General features: G+C 44.7%; 1 protein-coding gene across 2 annotated transcripts in view; it reads left to right on the forward strand.

Moving 5' to 3' along the window:
- The first annotated feature begins 1,944 nt into the window (after positions 1 to 1,944).
- The window catches only part of BAG2 (BAG cochaperone 2), a 43,418-nt gene continuing 17,858 nt past the window's right edge, over positions 1,945 to 27,504 (forward strand). The window contains exon 1 of one of the 2 annotated variants that reach the window (XM_073675470.1): positions 1,945 to 2,057. In XM_073675470.1, coding sequence (XP_073531571.1) covers positions 2,053 to 2,057 — 5 coding nt within the window. In that variant the 5' untranslated portion in view covers positions 1,945 to 2,052. Of the gene's footprint in view, positions 2,058 to 2,783; positions 3,208 to 27,504 lie in introns of those variants that run through there. The other variant, XM_073675469.1, reaches the window with a different exon arrangement.

Below are 27,504 nucleotides of genomic sequence, written 5' to 3' on the forward strand. Positions count from 1 at the left end.
CGATCCCCCTTCAAGTGACCCCATTTTGAAAATTACACCCCTCTGGGAATTTATGTACAGGTTTAGTGACGATTTTGACTGCATGGGTGTTTTCCAGAAACAAGCAGCAATGGATGTTGGTGAGTGAAAATTGTAAATCTGTCATTGTAGTGCCCATATATGGTAGTGCCTTTCTCATGCTTGTAAAGACATGGACCTGTAAATTAAGCAGACTCTCATCACCACAGAAATGCCAAACATGTGGATGCTAAATGTGGTTTAGGCACATTGGGGCATTTGGATTTGGGAGCGCAGAGTTCACTGGATTTCTTTTGAGGGCCGAGGAGCCATAGCTATTTTACAGAGCCTTTGTGCTACCAGTAACGTGTATGCCCCTTATATTTCCATTCACAGATGATGGACCTAAATGAGACTTGCTTTTTTGTAGATTTGAAGCTTTTATTGGGAACATTTTACATAACATTTATGCTGCGCTCTACGCTGAGCACTTATTGGGGTTTCCATCTAAATCTTTGAATGATGTGATTGAGATGAAAACCCTGAGAGATCCATTCACTATAATGAGGCAGCAGAGTTACTCTGGCCTACGTCTGGCCTCTGTTCAGCGTCGTCCTTCTTTTTAGAAGCGTATAAAACTGTGGCCTGACCTCGATTTTATGCATGCTTAAAAAGACGGACACTGCCGGATCATAGGCCAGACGGCATCCATAGTGCCTCCATCTGCCTCATTATAGGGAATCTTCTGTCGGGGGTTCCATCTGAATCACGTATTTCGGAGATTTACCCCGGTATAAGCGCTCAGCGTAGAGTGCAGGATAAATGTGGGCTGAGCCTTACTGCGATCTTTGGGAGACAGAATGAACAAATCAACAGCAGATCAATAATTGTTTTTTTTTTTTTTTACTTTCACCCCGTTCCTCGTATAAGTGATTAGACGACTTTATTCTTCGGGTCGGTACGATTACAGCGATACCAGATTTATATATATTTTTTTATGTTTGACTGCTATCACACACTAAAAGACACTTTTTATTGCAAAAAAAAAGTGTTTGTATCCCATATTTTGAGAACTATAATTTTTCTATATTTCGGCTGAGAGTCATGTGAGGGCTTGTTTTTTGCGGGACGAGTTTACATTTTTATTGGTTCCATTTTTATGCATATAACATTTTTTAATCGCTTTTTATTCTGATTTTTGGGGAGGCAGAATGAACAAAAGCTAACAATTCAGGAATTGTTTTTTGTTATTTTTTTATGACGTTCACCATGTGGTAAAATTGATAAGGCAGCTTTATTCTTCGGGTCAGTACGATTACAGCGATACCACATTTATGTTTTGTTTTTATGTTTTGGCACTTTTACACAATAAAAACTATTTTCAAAAAATAGAATTGTTTTTACATCACTATATTCTGAGAACTATAACTTTTTATTTCTCCACTGATGGAACTGTATGGTGGCTTGTTTTTTGCGGGACAAGATGACGTGTTCAGCGTTATGATTTTTCTTTACATTTGACTTTTTGACAGCGTTTTATTCTACTTTTTTTAATGAAAAAACATAGTTTTTGTTTTTAACAGTGTTCACTAAAGGGGTTAAATAGCGTGATCGTTCTATAGATCGGGCCGTTCTGGATGGGGCGATACCAAATATGTGCACTTTTTAAATATTTTTAAAAGTTTTTAAACTTTTTTTTTACTTAGTCCCTCTACAGGACTTTAACTTTCATTACTCTGATCACTGGTATAATGAATTGAAATTAACCAGTACTGTAATGCATTATACCTGTCAATGTGACAGTGACAGAAGTGACCATGCTCCTGGTCATGACGTCGCGAGGGTCCAGATTGCGAGGGAGAGGGAACCCCCTCCCTCTCCTAGCCTTCTAAATGCTGCGATCGCTATCCATCTTGGCATTTAAGGGGTTAAATGGGCCGGGAAGGTGCGGGCACTGCTCCTGGCTGCAACAGCCGGAACTCAGCTATCACTTAAGTGCCCGCATGAACGCCATGATGTAAATTTCCGTGATTATGAGAGAACCACTTCCCGACCATGAGGTAAACGTATGTCAAATGTCGCAAAGGGGTTAAACCCTTCCTGAGACAGGACACGCTGGGGAGACCCCTGTCAGATGGGGGGTGTACAGAGCAGGAGCTGAGCCCACACCATACGCGTAAGGATGAAAAAGCTAGAAAAAGACGACATAATCAAAGTTATTATTTATTTTTTTTTTTTACAAAGTTCTGATTTTTTTCCCAACATTTAAATAATAACAATAAAAAATACACCTATTTGGTATTGCCGTAGTTATACTGACATGAAGAATCATATCGCCAGGTCATTTTTCCTGCAAAGCCCTAAAAGAAACAATGGCGGAATTGCTTAGGTTTTTTTTTGTTACAAGATTACTCCATTTGGAATAACTTTTTATACATTATATGGTAAAATGAATGGTGTAATAGAAAACTACAAGCCGTCCGGCAGAAGAGGAGCCCTGGCATGGCTCGGTCTATGGAAAAGTGCTGGCACCTTTGAAGAATGGAAGAAAAAAAAACACAAATGCATAAAAGAGAAAATGTGCCTCGATAGGAAAGGGTTAATAGCCATTTTTGACTCTTATAGGAAAGGGTTAATAGCCATTTTTGACCCTTAGAACTGCTTTCCCTCTTCCATGTCCTTCTGGCTCCTCAGTCAGTGGTGGGTGCAGCACTTTACTCCAGTGATTATTGGGGTGGCAGCACCTGCCCCCTCCCACCAGGGCTGCCATTGCCCTTATGAGCTGTTACCAGTGCCGGGTCACCCCCATTACAGAAGGTCCTGGTGTCAGCAATAACAGCCTGCCAGCAGCTCCGCTGTAGAGCCGGGCACAGCACTGGCAGCACACGTGGAGCAGACCCCCCTAGCAGCTGTGCCCACTGCGGGGGGCAGGGAGGGAGCAGGACCCGGAGGGAGCAGGACCCGCCCAGCTCCTTGTTAGGAGATGTTTCTCCAGACTCCGGAGTGTCTGGCGATGTGTGTAGAAAGCTCCTAGAAGGGCTGCCATTACCCGGCACTGTCACCACTCAGCCATTACCGCCCACACATGGCACAAGCCAAGATCCAAGCCAAGGCTAACGAGGGGCACAATGGGGGCAAGTTCTGCCGCTCCATGTCCATGGCAGCCCGGTCCTCTCACCTGCTGGAAGTGTTGGATGACCTGGAGACAAGGTAACTGGGGGAGGGGGACCTGACACCATGACAGGGCATTACCCGGGCAGGATGCCAGCACAGAGCAGTGGGCACAGCTCAGCTGTGATAGACACAATCCATGGCATTAGTGTATTGATCTGTACTGCCCTTGAGGCTTCCTTGTCTGTCATGTTCATCTGTCTTCCTGGAAAGCTGGGTGCCCACAATTAGAGCCCCCATCCGTGCCCACCCAGGGATGGACTGCTGCAGTTATGCCTCAATATGGGTGCACTGAATAACCTGGCACATTTTCCTTTCAGGATTCTTGGTAACTCAAGGGAATGATCTTGTTGGTTTTCAGGTTAAGGGTATGTTCACACTGCGTCTTTTCCTTCTGGAATCTGCCTGAAAAAATGCTAAAAAAGTACCAAAAAGAATGAACATGTGCCGAAGAACGTCATAACATCGTGCTGTGCAAATGCTCCATGTTTTGTAACTTAATTTAACCATTTCAGGCTTCCAAGGTCGTGATGTGATTAAAAGACGTGACCTGACCATTCTTCTGGTGGCATATATCTATCTATCCATATCTATCTATGTGTGTGTATATATGTATATGTATATGTATATATATATATATATATATATATGTTACAAAAGCCACTGCAAAAGGCATCTAGACAGATGTCAGAAAAGACGGTTCAGAAAAAACGGTGCCATTGTCTTCCTACAGAAAAACTGTGGGTACATCAGTGTGTAAGAGATGCCATGTGCACATACCCTTAAACATATGACTTTATGGATGAGGATTGCTATTTTCTGCTGCAGATTTCTCTTCCCCTCCACGTCTCAGTTCCTCAGTTCCTTGCTGCCTCTGATCCCTGCTTGCCGCCTCTGATCCCTGCTTGCCGCCTCTGATCTCTGCTTGCCGCCTCTGATCTCTGCTTGCCGCCTCTGAGCCCTGCTTGCCGCCTCTGATCCCTGCTTGCCGCCTGATCCCTGCTTGCCGCCTCTGATCTCTGCTTGCCGCCTCTGATCCCTGCTTGCCGCCTCTGATCTCTGCTTGCCGCCTCTGATCTCTGCTTGCCGCCTCTGAGCCCTGCTTGCCGCCTCTGATCCCTGCTTGCCGCCTCTGATCCCTGCTTGCCGCCTCTGATCTCTGCTTGCCGCCTCTGATCCCTGCTTGCCGCCTCTGATCCCTGCTTGCCGCCTCTGATCTCTGCTTGCTGTCAGTGAACATAAAACCTCTATTTTTAGACTTCAGAGCCGTAAAGCTGCTACTGTGCTGTCTCCCTACAGGAGAGTGCTGATAGTTACTGTGTGTACTAACAAGGACGTTCTGTCATATCCATAAGTCTGGGAAAGGTCCTTCATGTGCTGTATTTTTCCCGCTCTTTTTACATGCTTGTGTATAAACGCCATGAACTTCATGAGTCATGAGAATGAGGTGGATTCGGTGCTGGTGTGGAGATGGCTACTGGCCTCCTGACTGAGGCTCCTTTGTAGCTCCCGGTGACGCTGTGAAGGGGGGACGTGTACAGGCTGAGTCTATGCGGATCCACCTCTATCACTGACCTGTTACATATTGAAGACGTTCTAAAATCCACATCAATAACAAAGCCAAAATGGATTTCTGGTTGCCGCTTAGGGCAGTTGCCATGTGGATTTCAGTCTGGAAAAGGCCCAGAAATCCATGTGAAGGTTCCTGAACACGACAGGCATGTGCGCTGCCCCGGCTCTGAACACCTGCCATGATCTGTCTTCAGCCATTGATGTCACACAAGCCGTGTCCCTCAAGAGCTTCTGAATGTAGAATTTCTTGGTTACGTCAGGATGTTTACATTGTTGTTAAAGGAATTGTCCACTATCCGGAAAGTGGACCCCAAATGCTCCAAAATACCTAAGATAACAAAGAGAGCAGGCTCTCCCCTCCCCAGGTCCAGTGCAGGCTCTCCCCTCCCCAGGTCCAGCGCAGGCTCCTCGCCACTGCTTGAGTCTCGGTGTTTCAATGGATCATATCACCACTGTAGCCAATCACTGAGCTCAGTTGCTTGTGCCGTCTACAGTGCAGCCTATGAGCTCAGTGATTGGCTGGAACAGTGATATCAGTGTAAAGTACACAGCATTTCGCGCAGAAAAGAAAACCACTGCAAAAAAGCATGGTGTGAACATACTCTAATTGGGTTCATCAAGTTTTTGTGACATTATCTGCGCTTTAAAGGAACAAAATAACTTGGTACCTCCAGCCAGTATCTTTGGTGTAACTCCAATACATCCTGTATTCAACATTTAATTTTCGGGATAAATATGAACGAGCCAACGCCTTGTATGTGCCCTGTTATACACCATAGTAAATGACCTACTGGGAACACTGTGCTGCTCCATTGTTGCTGACCTGCTGTATAATAACAGATGGCCGTCCCCATATCTGTAAACCTCTTTTACGAGGAAATAGGAAACCCATCTGGAGCCGGGCAGCAAACAACTGTAGTAATTACACGGGAAAGCAATTGGTCTGATCCTGTTACACAAGGGCTGTCTGCTCACTTTCACCCGCAATGTGCCGCTCGGACTCCGGTGTTCTCTGCTGCTTGTCTGGCTTTCATTTCTTTGCTTATTATTTTATTATTACTTGGTTACATGTTTGTGGGCTGTGTGCACACAGAGCCTTTTTCCTAGCACAGTATTTGTTATACTCTTTGTACATTGCACTTTGTGTGCTTTTTCAGTTCTTATCTTCTGTCATTTCACAGTTTCTATAGTTGGCTTGACTCCATCTCATTAGAGAGTTCAACAATGCTTCGAACATGGGAAAACAAAAAGACTGGGTTACATCTTAGCAGAGTATGGCAGATTCTGTTTAGTCCCTTGAGTTTGCAAAAGATCCTGAAAACCTTTTGTCAGGGCGGCCAGTCCGAGCACTGTGGTCTGATCTCAGTCCGATTTATACGGCCGTCTGACTGCACCCTTCGTATGCCTTAAACAACGGCTCATCAGCAACATGTAAGGTAGTCGTTTAATGGTTTGTTTAGACAGGCGGACTGCACTTTCCATACTCACATAACTCATTGATACAATAAAGGAACCATATATTTTTGCATTAACGGATATTTTTGGAGTTTTTCCAATTCTAAGGTATTTTTTCATGTCACCAATTTCCTTTTTCAAGTTGCACTTATTTTGGGGTCTGTTTTTTACATGTTATTCTGTTTTTTGTTTTTTTTGCCATTGTGAGCGTGGTTAGCAGCCTAAACATTATTTGCGACTTTTTAAAAAAAACTAATTATTTTTGCTCTAATTTACTCCTGTCCCTTTCTGAGCATTTTTGATTTTGTGCAAAATTAATTAACCTGCTTGCGCAATTTTACATGCAGCCAATATAATTCCTGATTACCAGGCAGTGTAAATGGACCCTTTAGTTTCATGCACCCAGTATGACTCCTGATTACCGGCTAGTGTAAATGGGCCCTTTGGTTTCATGCACCCAGTATGATTCCTGATTACCGGCCAGTGTAAATGGGCCCTTTGGTTTCATGCACCCAGTATGATTCCTGATTACTTGCCAGTGTAAATGGGCCCTTTGGTTTCATGCACCCAGTATGACTCCTGATTACCGGCCAGTGTAAATGGGCCCTTTGGTCTCATGCACCCAGTATGATTCCTGATTACCGGCCAGTGTAAATGGGCCCTTTGGTTTCATGCACCCAGTATGACTTCTGATTACCGGACAGTGTAAATGGGCCCTTTGGTTTCATGCTCACAGTATGACTCCTGATTATTGGTCAATTTAAGAGGGACCTTTGGCTACAGGCTTAGACTGTGTGCCCACTATGCGTTTTTTAAGCATTTCCGCAGCGGCAATTCCGCTGCAGAAACGCTTAAAAAACTCTTGGTAGAATGTCTGCTATGTTCCCCAATGATAATCCACATGTGCTGTGCACATGCTGCGGAAATTTCCTCTGCGGATTATCATTGCGGAAAAATCTGCAGCACTACCAATTATTTTGCATAAGCGCGGCGTTTTCGCCGCCATTGAGTTGCATTGGAACGCATGGATTCCGCATCACTGGATCTGCAGATGCGGAATCCAAGCGTTTCAATGTGAGGATGGTACTCGGGTCTGGAGAAGAGGAGACTCTCCTCCGGACCCGGGTACCATAGAACCTGTAAAAAAAAGAATAAAATAAAAAATAAATATTATACTTACCTTTTGATGGTCCCCGGTCTCCATAGCGATGCGTCCTGGCTTGCCAGCAACTCACGATGGTCTGAAAAGGACCTGCGGTGAGGTCATTTAGTCATGTGACGGGTCACGCGACCGCTTACGTCGGCAGGTCCTTTAGTGTACCGCGAGCTGCCGGCAAACCGAGACGCATCGGATAAAGACTCCGGGGGCCATCGGAAGGTAAGTATAGATTTATTTTTTATTTTTTACTATTCTTTACGGTCACACTATATAAATCCATGTCGGTTGCATGGATTTATATAGTGTGACCAAGTTGTCAAGCACTTTCCAAGTGATGCTAAAATCGCTTGGAAAGCGCTTAACAACCCGCATGCGGAAATGCATGTGAAGAACGCTTCACTTCCGCATGTCCCTGGCAGGAAAAACGCATGTACAATCCGCATGCGTTTTTTCTGCCAGGGAGACGCAGAAACGCTCAGGAAAAAATCCGGAGCATTTCTGCATCGTGGACACATAGCCTTACAGTTTGATTCCTGATTACCTGCCAGTGTAAATTGGCCCTTTGGTTTGGTTTCATGCACCCAGTATGAATCCTGATTACCGGCCAGTGTAAATGGGCCCTTTGGTTTCATGTGCCCAATATGACTCCTGATTACCGGCCAATGAAAATGGGCTCTTTGATTTCATGCGCCCAGTATGACTGCTGATTACCGGCCAGTGTAAATGGGCCCTTTGGTTTCATGCACCCAGTATGACTCTTGATTACCGGCCAGTGTAAATGGGCCCTTTGGTTTCATGTGCCCAGTATGACTCCTGATTACTGGCCAATGTAAATGGGCCCTTTGGTCTCATGCACCCAGTATGACTCCTGATTATTGGTCAATTTAAGAGGGACCTTTGGCTACAGGCTTACAGTATGATTCCTGATTACCAGTCAGTGTAAATGGGCCCTTTGATTTCATGCGCCCAGTATGACTCCTGATTACCTGCCAATGTAAATGGGCCCTTTGGTTTCATGCACCCAGTATGACTCCTGATTACCGGCCAGTGTAAATGGGCCCTTTGGTTTCATGCGCCCAGTATGACTCTTGATTACCGGCCAGTGTAAATGGGCCCTTTGGTTTCATGCGCCCAGTATGACTCCTGATTACTGGCCAATGTAAATGGGCCCTTTGGTCTCATGCACCCAGTATGACTCCTGATTATTGGTCAATTTAAGAGGGACCTTCGGCTACAGGCTTACAGTATGATTCCTGATTACCGGTCAGTGTAAATGGGCCCTTTGGTTTCATGCGCCCAGTATGATTCCTGATTACCGGCCAGTGTAAATTGGCCCTTTGGTCTCATGCACCCAGTATGATTCCTGATTACCGGCCAGTGTAAATGGGCCCTTTGGTTTCATGCGCCCAGTATGATTCCTGATTACCGGCCAGTGTAAATTGGCCCTTTGGTCTCATGCACCCTGTATGATTCCTGATTACCGGCCAGTGTAAATGGGCCATTTGGTTGTGTGACTCCTGATTGCAGTCAGTGTGTTTCTTTGATCATTTTGTGTACCTCTGGATACACAATTTTTTATCCAGTGCATTAAGCTTTGGGAATAATGTCTGTGATGTGGCATGCATTTCATCATGCCACAATTTCTTTTGTTGTCATCCATTTGAAAGTCAGAGGCACATGGTGGTCCGGCAGCAGTCCATAGATACTTTGTGCCGTGGCTTTTTTTGATCTGTAAAATCTTGATTGATATTTGTAAGCACAAAGAGTAAGCAGTATTGGGAACCTAAATTTGTCATTGCCTAAAATAAAAAGCCATCAGTGAGTATGCTCCGGAGTTGACCTCTTCTGTCAAGCTGTTTTCTGTTCTTAGTTTTTTCTACTTCTGAGTGTGTCAGATGGCCATTGCAGTTGGCAATAGGGTCACCTGGCTTTTCCAAATTTCTAAATGGCAACTAGTCATGTGCTGACATGCTCTTCCAAAAGAGCTGTAAGTGCTGCGCTGGACCTCGCCAGATCGCTGGACCTGGGGAGTTTCAGTTCATTTGGCTACTCTGATACTTCAGAGCCAAAGCTGTCGCTGCATGCAGTGTGGGAGAGCGCACAGTTTGGGCCAGCAGCGCAATCATTACTCTCCCTGAACTGTGAATTAGTGCTCGCTCTCACTGCCATATAACACGGCCGAGTGCTATGTGATGTTTTATCGGCTAGCACTCGGCCCAATGTTATGCTATAGGGCAGTGCAGATCTACCAATTCGGCATGATAAAACAATCTCACCATGTTGTGATAATCTGATCACGCGCACCCATACAAGACTATGGGTGCATGTGATACATCGGACTGCACTCGGATGTCGTAGGCTAGGATCACACAAGAGTATTTTCTCTCATCCGAGAGAATCGGGCCGATTATGCTAACCACACACTGATCCGAGTGTGATCATAGTGTGCTCTGATTCTCTCAGATGAGGAGACAATGGAAAAAATATCTCCATCTTCTTCATTCTGTCAGTCCGTGAAAATCGGAACTGCACTCACATGTCATCCGAGTGTAGTCTGATGATTTCCGTGGACTCATTGACTTGCATTGCTGAGTGCGATACAAATATTGGATGCAAATTGTGCATGCTGTGACTTTTTCCTTGGACAGACTCTGAATAAAAATCGGACATGTGCACGGCCCCATAGCATAACATTGGTCCGAGTGCGATCCGATGTTTTTGTTCGGTTGCACTAGGACCGAAAATACGGTTGTCTGCACGAGCCCTTATGTACATGCATTCATCTCAATGTAGCCAGGCTGAGTTGCCTTTAGTCATGCTGAAAGTAAATGTTCCTTATTTTCCTCTTGCAACATTTATTGGCTGAGGAGAATGGCAGTCTATTACAGAATACATTCTTGTTTTGCTGAATCCTTTATGTTGTGCTCTCACACACTGTAAAATGTAGCCCAGCATTGCCGAGGGTCAGCTCTCCGAATGAGGCCTTAGGTTATGTGCTCTGCACCTGCTAATTACTAAATGTACAGTATGTCCTATTTTGGACTTGGGGATCCCAAAATAATCACAAAATGTCAAACCCAATCTGTTTTTCACAGATAGAACATGCACCCATTATAGTCTATGGTCATGTTGACATGTCCATTTTTTGCAGACTGAGTGTCAGCAGAAAAAAAAAGATTGGAATTTTTGATCCAATTTATGGCTCAAACACGCCCATTCAAGTGAATGGGTCTGTGAAATAAACAGCACTCAGATATTATCTTTTTTTTACTATTTTAAAGGGGTTGTCCACTAGAAGGACAACCACTACTCATTCCCCATGTTTGGCCCTGTTAAAATAAAATCACCTATACTCACCTCCCATGCCGGCGCCGTTCCAGCGCCAAACACAAACTACCAGCTTTCAGTCATGGAGGTGTGCCCAGAGCGGTTACAGTCTCTACTAATAGCACCGCTCACTGTACTGTCAGTGGCGGCTGTAAGCATGCCCCGGCACTTTGCTCGACATCTGTCTCTGCACAGATGCGCCACAGAGTTACTTGTCTAAGTGCTAATCATATAACTGCAGGTAAATCGAATTTTCCAAGGCAACAAGTTTCCTTAAAAAAACACTAAAAACTATGCTGCACTGATAGTAAAAACCGACGCACTGACGAAAAATGGATGAATATTTGATCCATCACACTGATGAAATACAGACAGACTATTACAATGTTTGAATAAGGCCAAACATGCGCATTTGTCTCAGCTGATTCATGAACACTACATACAATAATCATAGTTTTTATGGCATATTGGTATCCTCTTGTAGACACATTAAAGGAGCTGCAGGAATTTCTGGCAAGTACTGGTTGTGTACTGCATGTGACAACACTCTCCCGTATTCTTCTTACTTCAGACTTACAGGATATGCTGGCAAGACTGAAGCCTTTTGTTATAAAGAAAACCATCTAAGTCTGGCTATGTTTTGCCAAAACCCAAACCAAGTCTGGTAAAAGCATGTGGGAAAAGATATTATGGCCTGAGTAGACCAAGGTTGAACTTCTTGACCATAATTCCAAAAGGTATGTGTGGTGCAAAGCCAACACTGCATGTCACCAAAAGAACACCATACCCTCAGTGAAGCATGGTGGAGGCTGCATTATGCTTTGTTTTTTTTTCAGCATCTGGAACTTGGGCTTTAGTCAAGGTGGAGGGAATTATGGAAAGTTCAAATAATAAGTCAATTTTGCATCAAAAACATCAAGCCACTGCTAAAAAGCTGAAGCTGAAGAGGAATTTCACCTTTCTGCACAACAATCACCTGAAGCATACCTCCAAATCAGCAAAAGAATGTCTCGCTAGAAGAACATCAAAGTTTTGGGATGGCCCAGCCAGAGCCCAGACTTGCATGCAATTGAAAATCTCTGGGTTGACCTGAAGAGGGCGCTGTACACATGAGATGCCCTAGCAATGTGACAGATTTTGAGCCCGACTGCAAGGAAGAGTGGGCACAGATTGCCAATTCTAGATGTGTCATGCCGATAGCCTCCTACCCAAAAATACTGAATACTGTCATAACATTAAAGGCAACTTCATCAATTCATTAGATTAAGGATGTACATTTTTACAAACCCACATTATGTTAGTTCTTTATTTTTATTTTTCTGCCCAAAAAGATTTCAGTTTATCTTTCAATTAAATTGTACAGGCTACAAGTTACAATTAGGTGGAAAAAGTTTTGAAATTCTTCTTCTTGGCATGTTTTTTTTTTTTTAAATAAGAAAAACCTAGCAGTTTAACAGTGTGTAGAGTTTTAATATCCACTATAGATCAGCAGCTGACAAAACAAATTCCTGATAAAACGCCAGAATCAGAGTCTCTGCCCCCGCAACATTCTGCTCTTACATGGGATAGCAAAAACCTAGTGACAAATTCCCTTAAACCTCTCTACTCACCCAGTTTGTCACGTGGAATCTGGATCAATCAGGAACATGCTCTGGATTTTCTGTTGATATTAGAGATCCTTCACATGTCAGTTTTTCATATACAAGCAGGGATGAGCAGACCCATGGATGTCTGGGTTCTGGTACTCAACCCGAACTTTATTCGGTTCGGGTACCAGAACTGTACCCAAACTTGAACCAGAACCCGAACCTCATTGAAAACAATAGGGACCTGAACTTTTGAGCTGGAAAAAGCGCTTTCTCTCGAACTCCGAACATTGCAACAGACTTCCGGAAGAAGTCTATGTTCAGCGTTGGACACTAACTGTCCGGTATGAACTACAAACTTTTAAGTTGGGTTTGCTCATCTCTATGTACAAGTTATATCCGTGTTTTTCACAGATAGAACTCGTATCTGTTGTAATGTACAGGGCTATTCAAATGTCTGTGTATTTTTGCAGAACAAGTGGGCCATACCAAAATGTGAAGACATGTCCAATTTTTGATACGAGTCACAGATCAAACTAATCAGACAAAACTCGGATGCCATTCGTTTGCTGGCTGTTTTTCACTGACTGATAGAAGCCTGAAAAACTATCATCAGTTTTTTTTCTGCATATTAGAAAAACTGATGAAACTTTTATGGTAAAAGCTGACACACTGACCAAAAACTGATGAAAATGTGATTCAAAGCACCAATGAAAATTGGTCAGCATTTTGCACATCATCTATATCTGAATGATGCCTTATATATCACTTTTCTTTGGTGCATGTGAATAGGCTATAAATATGCTACTTGTAACCTAACACCGAGGATATATACACACATTGAAATCAGATTATTGCAGGGATTTTACAGTTATTGTGGTAATGAACTGTGATTTGACCGCACCATGTAAAGATATTTATACACACGACCTGAGAAAAGTGATCTCAAGTTATAAAGAGTGTGACAAGGTCACTGGCAAAGTACTGGAGAGAAGATGTGTAACACTAAGATTGTTAGCTCCAATGATATAAACATAGAAAAGAATTTGGTGTGGGGAAGGCCTGGAGGCACAAGCTGTGGAGCTGAGGTGTTCTTGTTAAGGAAAGCTAAACCTTAGGTTGTTTTTTTCCTGAAGCGGGTGGTTACCCGTAGCAACAAGGACTGTGTCATACATAATGTTTTATTTCTCCTGTTAGGCCGGGAAGGCCGTGTTTGTTTTGCTAACAAGGCTGTGGCTTATGCAGTGCTCTTAATAAACACAGAAGAGTTAAAGAGACAGTGTTCCTGTGTACTTCTGTGTGCAACCGAGTCGATCAACCACAGCTGGTGCTAGAAGTGAGGTTAAGATCCCCAGGAAGCAAGTGTGACAGCTGTGGACAGACTGCATGTCATGGGTGAAGGCGGCGGTGAGCATGGAACAGCGGTCACACAAAATGGAGGAGCTGATCAAGCACCTCGTCCAAAGCCAACACCAGCAGCATCTGAAACAGCTGCATCATCGGGAACAACAACAGCAGCAGCTACAGCAGTAGTAGCATCGGGAGCAGCTGTAATAGTGGGGAAGGGCGTAGCCTTCCCTTGGCGCTGAAGTAGTCAAAGGGAGTGTTCCCGCAGTTAAACCCTTCAGGACTGTTGGTAGACCAAGCTAAGAGGTTAGCATCAGTGGTCCAGTCAGTAGAGAATAGGGGGGAACCTAGTGCCCTGACCAAGCCTTGAGTGTTATAGAGCTTGTTCCTGGCATAATTCCTTGTGGGCTGCAGTACCTGTAATCAGCCACAAGATGCCACTGTCCTGGGTGCAGATGTTAGGTTGAGTCTGGTAGCAGTGTTACAGACAGTGATGGGGTTAATGCTGTGTGATGACAGTCCACAGAGGGTAGGCACATTAGGAAAATCTCTGCTTAGTTTCCAGAAGCAGGAAGTGATGAGTAGTAAGAGATAGGACAGTGAACTGTACGGGCAGCCTGACTATATGGTGGCTGCTAGGGTAGACGGGAGCTCCATACCCTCAGACAGTGGGATCACCAGTGTAAAAGTCTCCCTACGCAAGAGGCCTGTTAGCCAGCTGGAGAAACTCAACAGAGGTATTGATGACCCGGGGCACTTCTAGTCTGCAGGAAGCAGAGGAAGATAAATAGGACTCCAGGCTAAGACGTGGGGGAGATATTGGATCCGGAACACTGTTGGTATTGCAGAAGAGTCTCTCGGGCTAGAGATTAGAGTCACAGAGATGCTTCACTTAAAGAGGGAACCAGGGCTGAAGATGTTGCCAGCGCCTGTGAGAGAGATGATAGCCTGTCGGGCCTTATCCATTATATCTGCCTGTAAATATTGTATATATTCCTCTTCACCAAGTAAAGTTCAAGTTCTGGTTAAGAACCTCGTGTCCTCTGAATTTATTGCTGCCCTGGTCCCAGAAGAGAAATGCCTGGAGACAGCCGCGATCGGATGGTTTGAAGTAAGTGGAGAGCCCCACATACACAGCCACACATCAGATGGAGGACACGAATTGTCTGTAGGGTGCCAGAGCGAGAGGGGGCTACAGCTCGCCCACGACTACCTCACTGGGGAACCTTACACAGCAGCATCAGGAGCAGCTGCAGGAGCAACAGCTGGCACAACAGGAGACAAGTAAGCTGCTTATGCAACAGCTGCAACAGTACCAGCAACAGAGTTGACAACCGCAGCAGCAGATTGATTTACTTACAGAGGCGGTTCGTGGTACGGCAGCGTCTCCGACTCCAATGTCAGCTGATGATTTCTCTGTCTGAAAAACAGTAAGGAGAGGCTTGCAGAAAATGACACCGGTGATGACAGAGACCTTTTCAACCATTTTTGAAAGGGTCACCGATAGAGAGAAACTCCCGCCAGAGCAGTGGGCGGAAGTCCTGGTGTCATACTTAACAGGGGAGCCTACTATGATTTGGCTTTACAGGACGCCAAAGAATATGAAAAATCAAAAACAGAAATTTTGGTGCTCTTGGGGGGGACAGTGTCTGTCAGGGCACAACGGGTCCACTGCTGGACATATCACCGTGACAAACTCCCTCGCTCCCAAATTTTTGATCTGCTGCATCTATTTCAAAAGTGGTTATAGCCGGAGTCCTCTAACTCAGCGCAGATGGTGGAGCGAGTTGTAATGGACCAGTTCGTGCAGTCCCTTCCAATCCTGATGCAGACTTGGGTTGCCCATGGAGATCCCCGGAACGTCGATGACCTAGTCAGACTGGTCGAAAGGTATCAGGGTGTCGAAGGGTTCTTGGGGAGGCAACCCATTCCATACTGGGGGGCGGAGGTTAAAAAGGGGGTGGGGCATCCAAAGTCAAGGGGGATGGCAGAGGTCATGCCAAGGCCTTCATCGGTGGATGTAATTTGCTGGAGATGCCATGGTACAGGTCATAAAGCAGCCCATTGTCCCCTGACCACTGAGCAAATGGACTGTAGCATGGGACGCCGGTGTTCCTTCTATGCATATCCAGCTTGCAGTTTGGACTGTCCACCCAGCAAGGGACTCCAAACAGTGAATGGCCTGCAAATGACTGGACTACTAGACTCAGGAAGTTCAGTGATCATCGTGAGGGCCACACTCCCTCTCCAATTGATCCCTGGGAAGAAGGTTGGCGTCTTCTGCATTCACGGGGATGCTGAAGACTCTCTGGTGGCCAGAGTGGTCATTGAAACGGCTTGAGGTACTGAGTCTCATGAGGTCGGCATGGTCCTGGATTTGTTGCACCCAATCATCATAGGCCAGGACTTTGTGTTGTTTTGGGACTTGTGGTGGAGGGGCGGAGACCTGGATTACTCGGGTAAGAAACGGGTTTGCCCTAAAAAAGTCTCACCAACCCAAGAGTCTGACGGGTTTCCCTTCTGTGTAATTGGAAAAAAGGAGAAAGTAGTATTCCCTGAAGCAGACATTCCTGAGATAGGGGTGACCAGAGAAAATTTAGGGTTCACCCAACATAGAGACCTATCATTTAAAAGAAGCATTCAATAAGGTAACCGGCATAAACGGCCTAGCACAGGATTTATTGTACCGAGTTAATAAAGTGAGGGAGGAGATAGTGGAGCAGTTGTTGGTACCAGCACCCTATAGAAAAAGGATGTTGGCTAAAGCCCATTCACATGTCTTAGGTGACCATCTAGGGGTGGATAAAACTCAAGAACGAGTCATGCAGAGGTTCTATTGGCCCAGACGGCACAAAGAAATCCTAAGATATTGCAAGTCCTGTCCCACCTGCCAGTTAACTGCTACCACCTCTTTCTTCCAAAATCCTCTCATGCCGATATCCATCAAGGCAGAGCAACAGAGGGATCCCGTTGAACCTCCATGTGGGCTGGACAAGCCAGAAGGGAACACTAAGGATGTGGCAGAGACATTGTCACCAGCCCAGAAACAACAGTGCCGAGAAACTACTTCAGCGGAATCGGGACCTGTTCTCAGAGTTGCCAGGACGTACGCAGGTGGTTGAACGCGAAATCCTGACGGAAACACACGTGCGAATGCCTGCGAGAGAGTCGCGTTTCTGCAACAACCACAGGAAACTAAATGTGATGTCGACATCCAATGTCCTGCATTGATGATCTCGTAGAGAAGCTATGGTCAGCCAGATACATTACCACCCTGGACCTAATGAAAGGTTACTCTCAAATCCTTCTCTCTCAAAGTGCAAAGGAGAAGACGGCCTCTTCTATACCTGACGGTCACTTCCAGTGTACCAGAATACTGTTCGGGCTGCAAGGAGCCCCAGCTGCATTCTGGAGATCCATAGACCGGACCTTATCCCCTCACAAAAAGTACACCGCAGCTTACCTCGACGATATTATGATATTCAAACAAGATTGGGGAAGTCATCTGCAGAAAGTCCAGACTGTGCTGGATGCACTGAGGAAAGTGGGGTTTACCATAAACACAAAGAAGTGTACCATCGGGAAAAGAAGGGAAAATACCTGGGCTACATCATTGGAAGAACCAAAGTAAAGCTGCAAGTACAGCATCTCACTAAACAGAATATCATCAAAAAGTAAATTTATTTCAATTCTTCAATACAAAAAGTAAAACTCCTATATTATATAGAGTGATTACAAAAAGTGATCTATTTTTTTTTCTGTTAATGTTGATGATTATGTCTTACAGCCAATGAAAACACAAAAATCATTATCTCAGTAAATTAGAATACTTTATAACAGCTTGAAAAATGTTTTTAAAATCCAAAATGTTGGCCTACTGAAAAGGATGTTCAGTAAATGCACTCAATACTTGGTCGGGGCTTCTTTTGCATCAATTACTACATCAATGCGGCGTGGCATGGAGGCAATCAGACTGTGGCAATGCTGAGGTGTTATGGAAGCCCAGGTTGCTTTGATGGCAGCCTTCAGCTCGTCTGCATTGTTGGGTCTGGTGTCTTTCATCTTCCTCTTGACAATTCCCCATAGATTCTCTATAGGGTTAAGGTCAGGCGAGTTTGCTGGTCAATCAAGCACAGTGATACTGTTTTTTTTTAAACCAGGTATTGGTACTTTTGGCAGTGTGGACTGTTGCCAATTCCTGCTGGAGAATGAAATTTACATCTCCAAAAAGCTTGTTGTCAGAGGGAAGCATGAAGTGCTCTAAAATTTCCTGGTAGACGGCTGTGCGGACTTTGGTCTTGATAAAACGCAGTGGATCTACACCAGCAGATGACTTGGCTCCCCAAACCATCACTGATTGTGGAAACTTCACACTAGACCTCAAGCAGCTTGGATTGTGTGCCTCTCCACTCTTCCTCCAGACTCTGGGACCTTGATTTCCAAATGAAAATTGGAACTCTGGGACCTTGTGGAGTCCGTCAATGACTGCCGTCTGAACATCTGTCAAGTCAGCAGTCTTTCCCATGATTGTGGAGCCTACTGAAACAGAGTAAGGGACCTTTTTAAACGCTTAGGAAGCTTTTACAGGTGTTTTTTGTTAATTATTTTAATTTACTGAAATTACTTTTGTGTTTTCATTGGCTGTAAGCCATAATCATCAACATTAACAGAAATAACCACTTGTAATATATCACTCTGTAATTACTCTATATAATATGAGTTTCACTTTTTGTATTGAAGAACTGAAATAAATTAACTTTTTGATGATATTCTAATTTAGTGAGATGCACCTGTAAATAAGATGGAGGCAGTCCAAAATTGGCCGAAACCGATCTCCAAGGAACAAGTTCGGGCATTTCTGGGAATGGTGAGATACTATGAGCGGTGTATCCCGAATGTCACCATGATACCCCTGACCAACCTTCTTAAGGGCACGAAGACTGTAATGGCCTAATGGTCTCTTGAAGCAGAGATGGCATTCCAAGAGTTGAAACTTAGGGCTACAGAACTACAACTTTCATGTGGAACACAGGCCTGGGAAGCTTCACGACAACACAGATGCCCTGTTTAGACTTCCCTGTATGGTGACTGAAGGTGCCACAACCTACGGCTTTGGGCAGGGGGGAATATGTGACAAGGTCTCTGGCAAAGTACTGGAGAGAAGATGTGTAACACTAAGATTGTTTGCTCCAGTGATATAAACATGGAAGAGTGTTCCAGCGCACAAAGTATAGAAAGTGGTTAATCAGACATCTTAGTGCTAGGATGAAAAAACACCTGTGTAGAAAAGGAGGAACTCAGAGGATAAAATCATAGCCTTTCATAGCATTTGGTGTGCGGAGGGTCTGGAGGCACAAGTTCTGGAGCTGTGGTGTGTATGTTAAGGTAAGCTAAACCTTGGGTTGTTTTGTTTCAGAAGCGGGTGGTTACCCGTAGCAACAAGGACTGTGCCATACGTTATGTTTTGTTTTTCCTGTTAGGCCGAGAAGGTCATGTTTGTTCTGCTAACAATGCTGTGGCTTATGCAGTGCTCTTAATAAACCACAGAAAATTTAAAGAGACCGTGTTGTTGTGTACCTCTGTGTGCAACCAAATGAGCCGATCTACCACAAGAGACATATGCTTTCAATATTTAAAATATACATTTTTTATTGAAAAATGAATTAAAATTAATAGATTAAAATAATCAGGGAATATCTTCAAAAAGCATACAGGAATTGTGCAAAGATGTACAATAATGAATATCAAGTATATACAAGTGAAAAAAATCCACATATCAATACCAGGCTAAAGTGCAACTGCCTGTGTAAACTGAATCCTGTATTATAGTCTAGGAGTAAATGTACTCTTGAAGATCAAGTAAATAGGATTTTCAGCATGTATAGTGAGTGTAAGCACTCAAATAAATGCAAACATACTCATAACTAGTAGTCACCATGAAGAAATCTGCATGTCCTGTAGCTACACCCCGACAATGCCATTTTGCCCCACTTCTTCCAGGGGTTGTTCCCTGGAAGAAGCATGGCGAAACGGCATCATTGGGGGGTAGCTACAGGACATGCAGATTTCTTCATGGTGACTACTAGTTATGAGTATGTTTGCATTTATTTGAGTGCTTACACTCACTATACATGCTGAAAATCCTATTTACTTGATCTTCAAGTAACTTGAGATCACCTTTCTCAGGTAGTGTGTGTAGATTGCTATGTAGAAGTGATATGCATATATTATCAGTGTGACAAGTGTGCTAAATCATGTGAGGATATTGTAAGGATTTTGAGGTGGTCACGTGATAATGTTAAGAGCCTGTCCTGCAGAGCATGACTAGCTTTGCAATCACTTTCTGCATCTGGAGGAAAAATTAGTCTGTCCAGCAGATATTATTAGAACAGTGATGAAACCAGAGAGAGCCGTCAGCCGTAGCTATTCTTCTAGTTTCTGGCTTCGCTGTCATGATCATTCTTCTCCATTGAGCTCGCCTTCCCAGCAGTGACTCATGGGCAGAGGTTACCTAGATGTTCTTCGGTGCAGCCACGCCATGGAATTTGAGTGTAATTGTGAAGAGTGCTCAATTTCACATAGCTCAGCAATAACATCACTAAAGGGCTTTGTTCTTGTTAATCTGAAAAGGAACTGATCACATCTAATGCGTTCACCACGTGTGGAGTCTTCTTCATTATGTATGAGAATCACTGTGGCGTCTTGAATTATTTGTGAGTTGTACATAACTGGACTTATATCACTTATATGAGCAGTAGAAGAAAGGGTGGAACGGGTCAGCACAGCTTCTATGATATCCCATGATATCTCTTGTAGAGACCGAAGTGGGTGCTATGAGGAATAACAGATACAGAATTTAGTTTATGAGTTTTCTGAGCTCTCATAAAGATCAAAAGAAGATCTGTCAAAGACGGACATGAGATCTGCAGGAGTGTGCTCAGGCTTATATGATGGATAGGCAGAGCAGGGATGGATTAAGAGTAGCAAGGGCCACGGGCAGTTTAGAAGGCGTGGGCGGGAGACCGCACGGCGCCATCTATACACAGCGGGAGGCCGCACGGCGCCATCTATACACAGCAGGAGGCCGCACAGCGCCATCTATACACAGCAGGAGGCCACATGTAGCCATCTATACACAGCGGGAGGCCGCACGTAGCCATCTATACACAGCAGGAGGCCGCACGTAGCCATCTATACACAACGGGAGGCCGCACGTAGCCATCTATACACAGCGGGAGGCCGCACGTAGCCATCTATACACAGCGGGAGGCCGCACGGCGCCATCTATACACAGCAGGAGGCCGCACAGCGCCATCTATACACAGCAGGAGGCCACATGTAGCCATCTATACACAGCGGAAGGCCGCACGTAGCCATCTATACACAGCGGGAGGCCGCACGTAGCCATCTATACACAACGGGAGGCCGCACGTAGCCATCTATACACAGCGGGAGGCCGCACGTAGCCATCTATACACAGCGGGAGGCTGCACGTAGCCATCTATACACAGCGGGAGGCCGCACGTAGCCATCTATGCACAGCGGGAGGCCGCACGGCGCCCATGCCCCAGAGACAGCGGGAGGCCGCACGCAGTCACGCACACACAAACATATACAGACATATACATACACGCATAAACACATTTTAAACACAAAAATACATATAAACAGTGTAATGCAGCGGCTTGCGGCATTACGGTAATGGTCCAGGATGTGTTTTGGCTGACCATGTACCTCCCCCTCAGGTGACTGGTCACATGACTGTGACATAGCACAGGTCCTATGCACACAGAATGTCTGATCACATGACTGTGACATCAGCACAGGTCCTGTGCACTGGAAGATATATAAACCCTGGTAGTCTTGAGACAGGGTGTGTAAGGTGTGAGGCCTGTTCCCGTGTGGGACACCATTAGCCTGGAGAGGCTTAGTGAGGCCTAGAGAGGCCTGGTGAAGCCTGAAAGGCAGAGGCTGGATGTTGGCTGTGGTACGAGGGCTGGAGACCCCCATCTGGGAAGCCGTAAAGCCACAGCGGTGGCCGAACAAACCTGAAGCAGCTAAAACCCGACGAAGGTAAAAACACTGATTGATGTGGACATTTATGTTGTTGCCTAGCTGAGGGCTGTATCTGGAGCCAAGTGGACGTGTCTGTCGCTGGAAAGGCTTTTGGACATTATGTGTATGATATGTCGGCGAGCCACTGAGATGGACTCGGTTATGAGCGGTTTATGATAAATAATAAACTGCTGGACTGTGAAATACCGGAAAGGTGTTGCCTGGTGTGCCTTAATTTACCCGGTGCAGCGAGTATCCCCCCAGTATGATGACTAGTGCTGCCTTACAACAGACATCACACAAGGATATCTGCCTGCACACACACACACTCACACTCACTCTCACTCTCACACATACACACTCTCTCATACACACTCTCTCACAAACACACACACAGACTCACCATCCCCCGGCTCGGCTCCAGTCCTCCTGCTGCTCCTCTCCGGTGGTAAGTAGCACTGCAGGCCGGGCGCGCACTGGGTGACGTCACAGCTAGGAGACACGGCCGCACACAGGGCCGTGTCTCCTAGCAGTGACGCGGCCGGGCCAGCACAGGAAAGTTAACAGCTACAGTGCTGACCCGGCCGGAGATGAAGCAGCGTCCGTGTTCCGCTGCTGGGGGAGCGGTCCGGGGGCCCCCCGCCACTGTCTGCCAGTATGTGCCGCGGCGCCGCACATATAATGAGGGCAATCTGGCCATAGACACCCCGGAGCCCCGGGCCCCCTGGAGGCCCGATGCCCCGGGCGGTAGCCTGGATCGTCCTCATTATAATCCGCCTATGCAGGCAGAGCGTAACATGACTCACCTATATAACAGGTCAGGACAGAAGATTTTCCTATGCAGCATTGTCTGGGACTGGCGTGCTTAGGATCGGCTCACAATTCGTTTGGAATTAAAGAATTCCATTACATGTAGATGAGAGAGAATGGCTGCCTGAGGAAAACATCTCCTACACTGAAATAACCTAAAGTACAGTACTCTTCTACCTTACCTTTTCTAAATATTTTTGTTTTTTGCAGATTTTAGATATATTGTACATAAAATATGCTGTTTGTGGGTTTAGTACAATCTGGAAAGCATGCTTTGTGAAAACCATCAACAAGTAGGGTATCTGAGTCTCACAGATCTTACAGATCTTTATCTGCATTTTCGGTTTGGCTTTGGTTTGGGATGGAGAATGAAGGGGTTTTCTAGGTATATTGTATATTCTAGAATTGATTATAATTTTGCACAGTGCTGTATCGATATGTGACGTTGTGTCTGGTAGCCATAAAAACTTTTAAGGAGTTTAGTCACTAAGATTTTTGTACTTAAAGGGATTGTCCACTACTAAGACAGCCCCTTCTGGATCTGAATGTTTGCCCCCGTGAAAATAAAAAACAGTTATACTCACCTCCCATGACGGCACCGTTCTGGTGGTGCTGACATGGTGTCGATACTCGAATACCCAGGTCTCGCATGCGGTTGTTATGTCACATGAGCCCTGCACCCAATCAGCGCTGGCGTCCCTGTCCCCGCCTTCGGACATATAAGTAATCAGGAGGAAGTGAGCGGCCAGCCGCAGCTATCACTTCTTCTTGATTACTTATACGTCCGAGAGATGGAACAGTGACACCAGCGCTGATTGGGTGCAGGGCTCATGTGACGTAACAACAACCACATGGGTTTCATTGTGAAAACTACATTGCCGTTTTTATGTCTGTGTTTTCCTCCATTGTGGAAACCATTTTACTGCCGGATTCCACCTGGAAATGGCAGCAGGGCGCGGAATGCGGATTAGCCATCTGTATGGGGTCAAATTGCACGTTCACCTGCAGCCGTACAAACTCAAACTTCTGCTTCCAAAACCCGAAGTTCTTCCCCAGATTTCTGCTGCGGGTTTTCACGTTGGGGTTTGGCTTCATGAATTTACTCCATTTACCCTAACTAACGGGTAGTGGTAAACTTCTCCCCTTCATCTAATGACCAGTGTTCGTTCACCTGCCCGTTGGATGCCAGTAAACGCAGTGCACACCAGTCAGTCTGATCACAGCATGTCCAGCAGAGGGCGTATTACACGTGTATGTGGTTATACTGTAGAGCGGAATCGCTGACAATGACATACTGTACATGCTCCATCCTGACTATAAATACTCCATAGACATGCTACGCTGGGTATTTTTACTCTGCTAAAAAATGTTTAGTGCAACCTCGGAATGAACCCCGCTGATGGTGACCCTTAGGAGGCCTCAGCCCACGCCAGTACTCCTGCAGATCTCTATGGCTGGTATCTGTTACACTTCCGTGTTGAGTCCTTATTGCTGGCGTAGGTGCTGCCTTTCTTGGTAAATGATCTCTTAGCAAATAAACACATTTGATTGTCACGTGATGCCATTATAAAACGCATTGAAAGCTGTAATAAACCATGACCCTGAGACAGGTGTTTGGGCCTATTTACCTCATGGACTGACCCTGATCTCCTGCTGTCGGCTTCCTCATTATTTACTTTGTTCATTTGGTGACCGAACATCATATTGTGCTAGGAATCCTGGGTGTACATGTAACACGAGCTCACACCACACAATTATTAATCATTAGGCGTCATTCAATCAACTTTGTCTATTTTACATCCCTGTAAAACTAACCATTTTTCTTGCATGTCTTATCCGCGTTGCGGACATTTTGTTTTTCATCCATGGTTTATTGAAGCAGGAGACTGCCTGAACTTTTATTTCTCCATTGACTCTTAACAATGGGTCAGTGAAACCGGGATGGAAATCTGTAGAAAGAAGGATGCTTTCTCTTTTTCATTCATTTTTAATGGATTCCCATAGACTTCAATGGCCAAACGTATGATGTGCACAACAGATGAGAATTGGACATGCTCAGCCTTGGACTGGCCCACAGGAGAACAGGAGAATCCTCCGCTAGGCCCCTGTGAAGAAGTGCAAATGAGTAGTGCCGAAGGAAGTATCATCTTATCATTCATTAAGCAAGCTAGCCAAATTAATATTGCATAGAAGCAAAAGTAAATTTGTTTATTAGGGTCATGTTATTTTTGCATGTAGCTGAACAGTGGGCCCCAAGAGTCGCAGTCGCTGGTGGGCCTTTGCCAATCCAGTCCAACACTGGACATGCTCCAAGTCTCGTGAACCGGACAGACAGATCGGTGTTAAAATTGGATGTGTGTATGGATCACTGAAACTCTAGGTGTGAATGCGGTTCCCCAGCAAGTAGAAAACTAAGAGACTGAGAAGCTGTTTCCTTCTAAAGACAACATGAGACAACCCCTTTTAATGTAAAGAAATAAAGGAAATAAGTGGTTGGCTTTATTTATTTTTTTTCAATAATACAAAGTGTCTCTAAAAAAAATTTTTAGCTGATATATTTTTTCTGTAATACTAATTTTTACAGAGAGCATATTTATACATTTGTTATCATGTATTTACCATATTGTCATTGTTGGCAGAGGAGGCATTTTAGCATTTCAGTATTTTTTTCATTGGTGACAGACACATTAGCCCGTTTCAGGGAGAAGGTAGCCTCCTGAGATACGCTGCCGAAATGATCTGGGTCTGCTACAACCCAGCAGCTTCCAGAACCTAGCGATCGCATGATTGTGAGGACTGGAGCCAGAAGTCTCACACTACTCACTAAACTGTGTACCAGTGCTTATTGAGTGCAGTGATCTGGAAGGCAGGGACGGTAATAAACTGCCTCCACCTTCTCTGTGGAGGGTCCATCTGTCTGGCCGTGGCTTCCTGTTCCCGTAAGTGAAGACTCAGAAAAGTCCTACACAGACATCCGGGAAAGAGGTTTTAAGACGGTCCACAAGTAGTCAATAATTTTAGTTGCCTCCTACACCACTGCCATTTAGTTGAAACTACCACTTGGGGAATTTATTTTTATTATGTCCTTATCCAGAAATAATATGTGCTTGGCGCATAGATTAAAAGACTTACATGTTGCTGCCTTCTTCCACTCCCGGCGCCGTTCTGATCCTCTTCTGCACTACATGACTCTGACGGACTAACCGGCTCTCACGGTGTCTGCTGTAGGGAACAGAAGTCACTTTCTTAAGAGACTTATATTGAGGATCTCATAGGCTTAGGCCTCATTCACACGTCAGTATTTTTGCATCAGTGCTTATATGCCAAAGATAGAACTGGAGCTTAGAAAGAAAAACTAATTGAAAGATTGACTCCTGTTCTGTGTTTTGGAGACAAGCCTGGTTTTGGCATACATATACTGATGTAAGAATACTGATGTAAGAATACTGATATGTGACTGAGGGCTTACATTGAGTTCTGGCCACCCATAAGATGGTATGTGAGCCAGCTGGTGAGAACAGCGGTGATGCAGTGCAGAAGATGATCTGAACACTGCTGGCAATGCTAGAAGACAGTGATGGGTATTGTAAGATATGCACTGTGCTCATAAAAACTTTGGCTGCGGAGGTACAATAAAACAAATTGCTGGTGGGCTACTTTAAGACTGGAGAACAAACCACAGTCTTAGTAAACCTTCCCTATAGTTTTGTAGCATAGTCTTGCTGACCATACATAGTGATCTTTTAGCTGTCAATTCATGCTGCTGATTCTGTTATTTTTGTGACTATTACTACATAGAAAACAGTGAGAGGGCTGCCAGTGTGTTACAGGTGACCTGCTGAACATTAACACTTTCCCTTTATATTATCTTTGCTCAAGATCTGCTCTTAAAACACAGTCCAAGTATGCACACACACCATGTCTGATAACAATGTCATGGAGACAAAATAATTTTAACTTAAAGGGGTTTCGTGATACCATGATGTTAATGGCCTAACCGGTGGACAGTACCAGATCAGTGTTAGTCTGACACTCAGCACCCACAATGATCAGATGAGCTGATTTTAAGATTTCCGAAAGTCCTTTTAAGAGATGTTTTAGGCTGTGTTCATACTAAGTTTTTTTGAGGAGTTCAAAATCCATGAGTTTTTCAATAGTTTCTCACTACACAGCTGTGTGTGACCATAAATAACACAGTACACTCAACTTTGTCTCTTTACAAACACGTATGCAGTTGTAACTTTCCAATCACAGTGCTATCTGCCCAGCTGTACTCCACTCCCCCGCCCACTGGCTTCCTGTGAGAGTGAAGCTGAAGAAGTGTTAGATGTAATCAGGCACAGCTGTGCAGCAGAGCTAACCACACTGTGAGAGGAGAGCTGCAGTTGCAAATGTGTTTGTAATGAGACAAAACTCAGCTCTGCTGTAATGTGTTAGTTATAATTACACTAAGCTCTGCAGTAAGGTCAGGAGAGCACACTGTCAGTCATTAAAGCTCTGGAGGCAGATTCTCAGGGAGATCTGTGTCCAGTCCACAGATCTTAATATCTTATTTACATATTTTACGAAAAACATGGATTTCTCTGAAATAATACGTTGGATTGCCGATCTCAAGGTATAATTTTATGAAACTTTTTATGACCTACATGTCCATATAGATGGCTTAGGAGGACTGTTCCTACTGGTAGATTCCATTCAAAACCCTCTCCTTGTGGAGAAAAATGTTTCAATGCCAAGAGGTGGCAAGTATTCTTCATCATAAAAGCTGTGAATCTGTGGAATAGCTTACCTGAGGACCCCATGGTTTGTAAAAAGTCTTAGATCATTTTTTCTAAGCAGAAACATTACATAAAAAGGTAAATGTGCAGCAGTCTTGTTTGAATTTTGAATCTAGTATGATCAACACTTGGGATCAGGATGGACATCTTGTCCTCTTAGGTCATATTTTCTCATGCCTTATACCCCTTTCATACCCTCTCCCATCTCTTAGTTGAACCTGAAATGTCTTTTCTCAAATTATGCTAA

This window comes from Phyllobates terribilis, unplaced genomic scaffold, assembly GCF_046119375.1.
Source record: "Phyllobates terribilis strain yellow unplaced genomic scaffold, ASM4611937v1 Scaffold_3__8_contigs__length_932513732, whole genome shotgun sequence".
In the NCBI taxonomy this organism is placed as follows: domain Eukaryota; kingdom Metazoa; phylum Chordata; class Amphibia; order Anura; family Dendrobatidae; genus Phyllobates; species Phyllobates terribilis.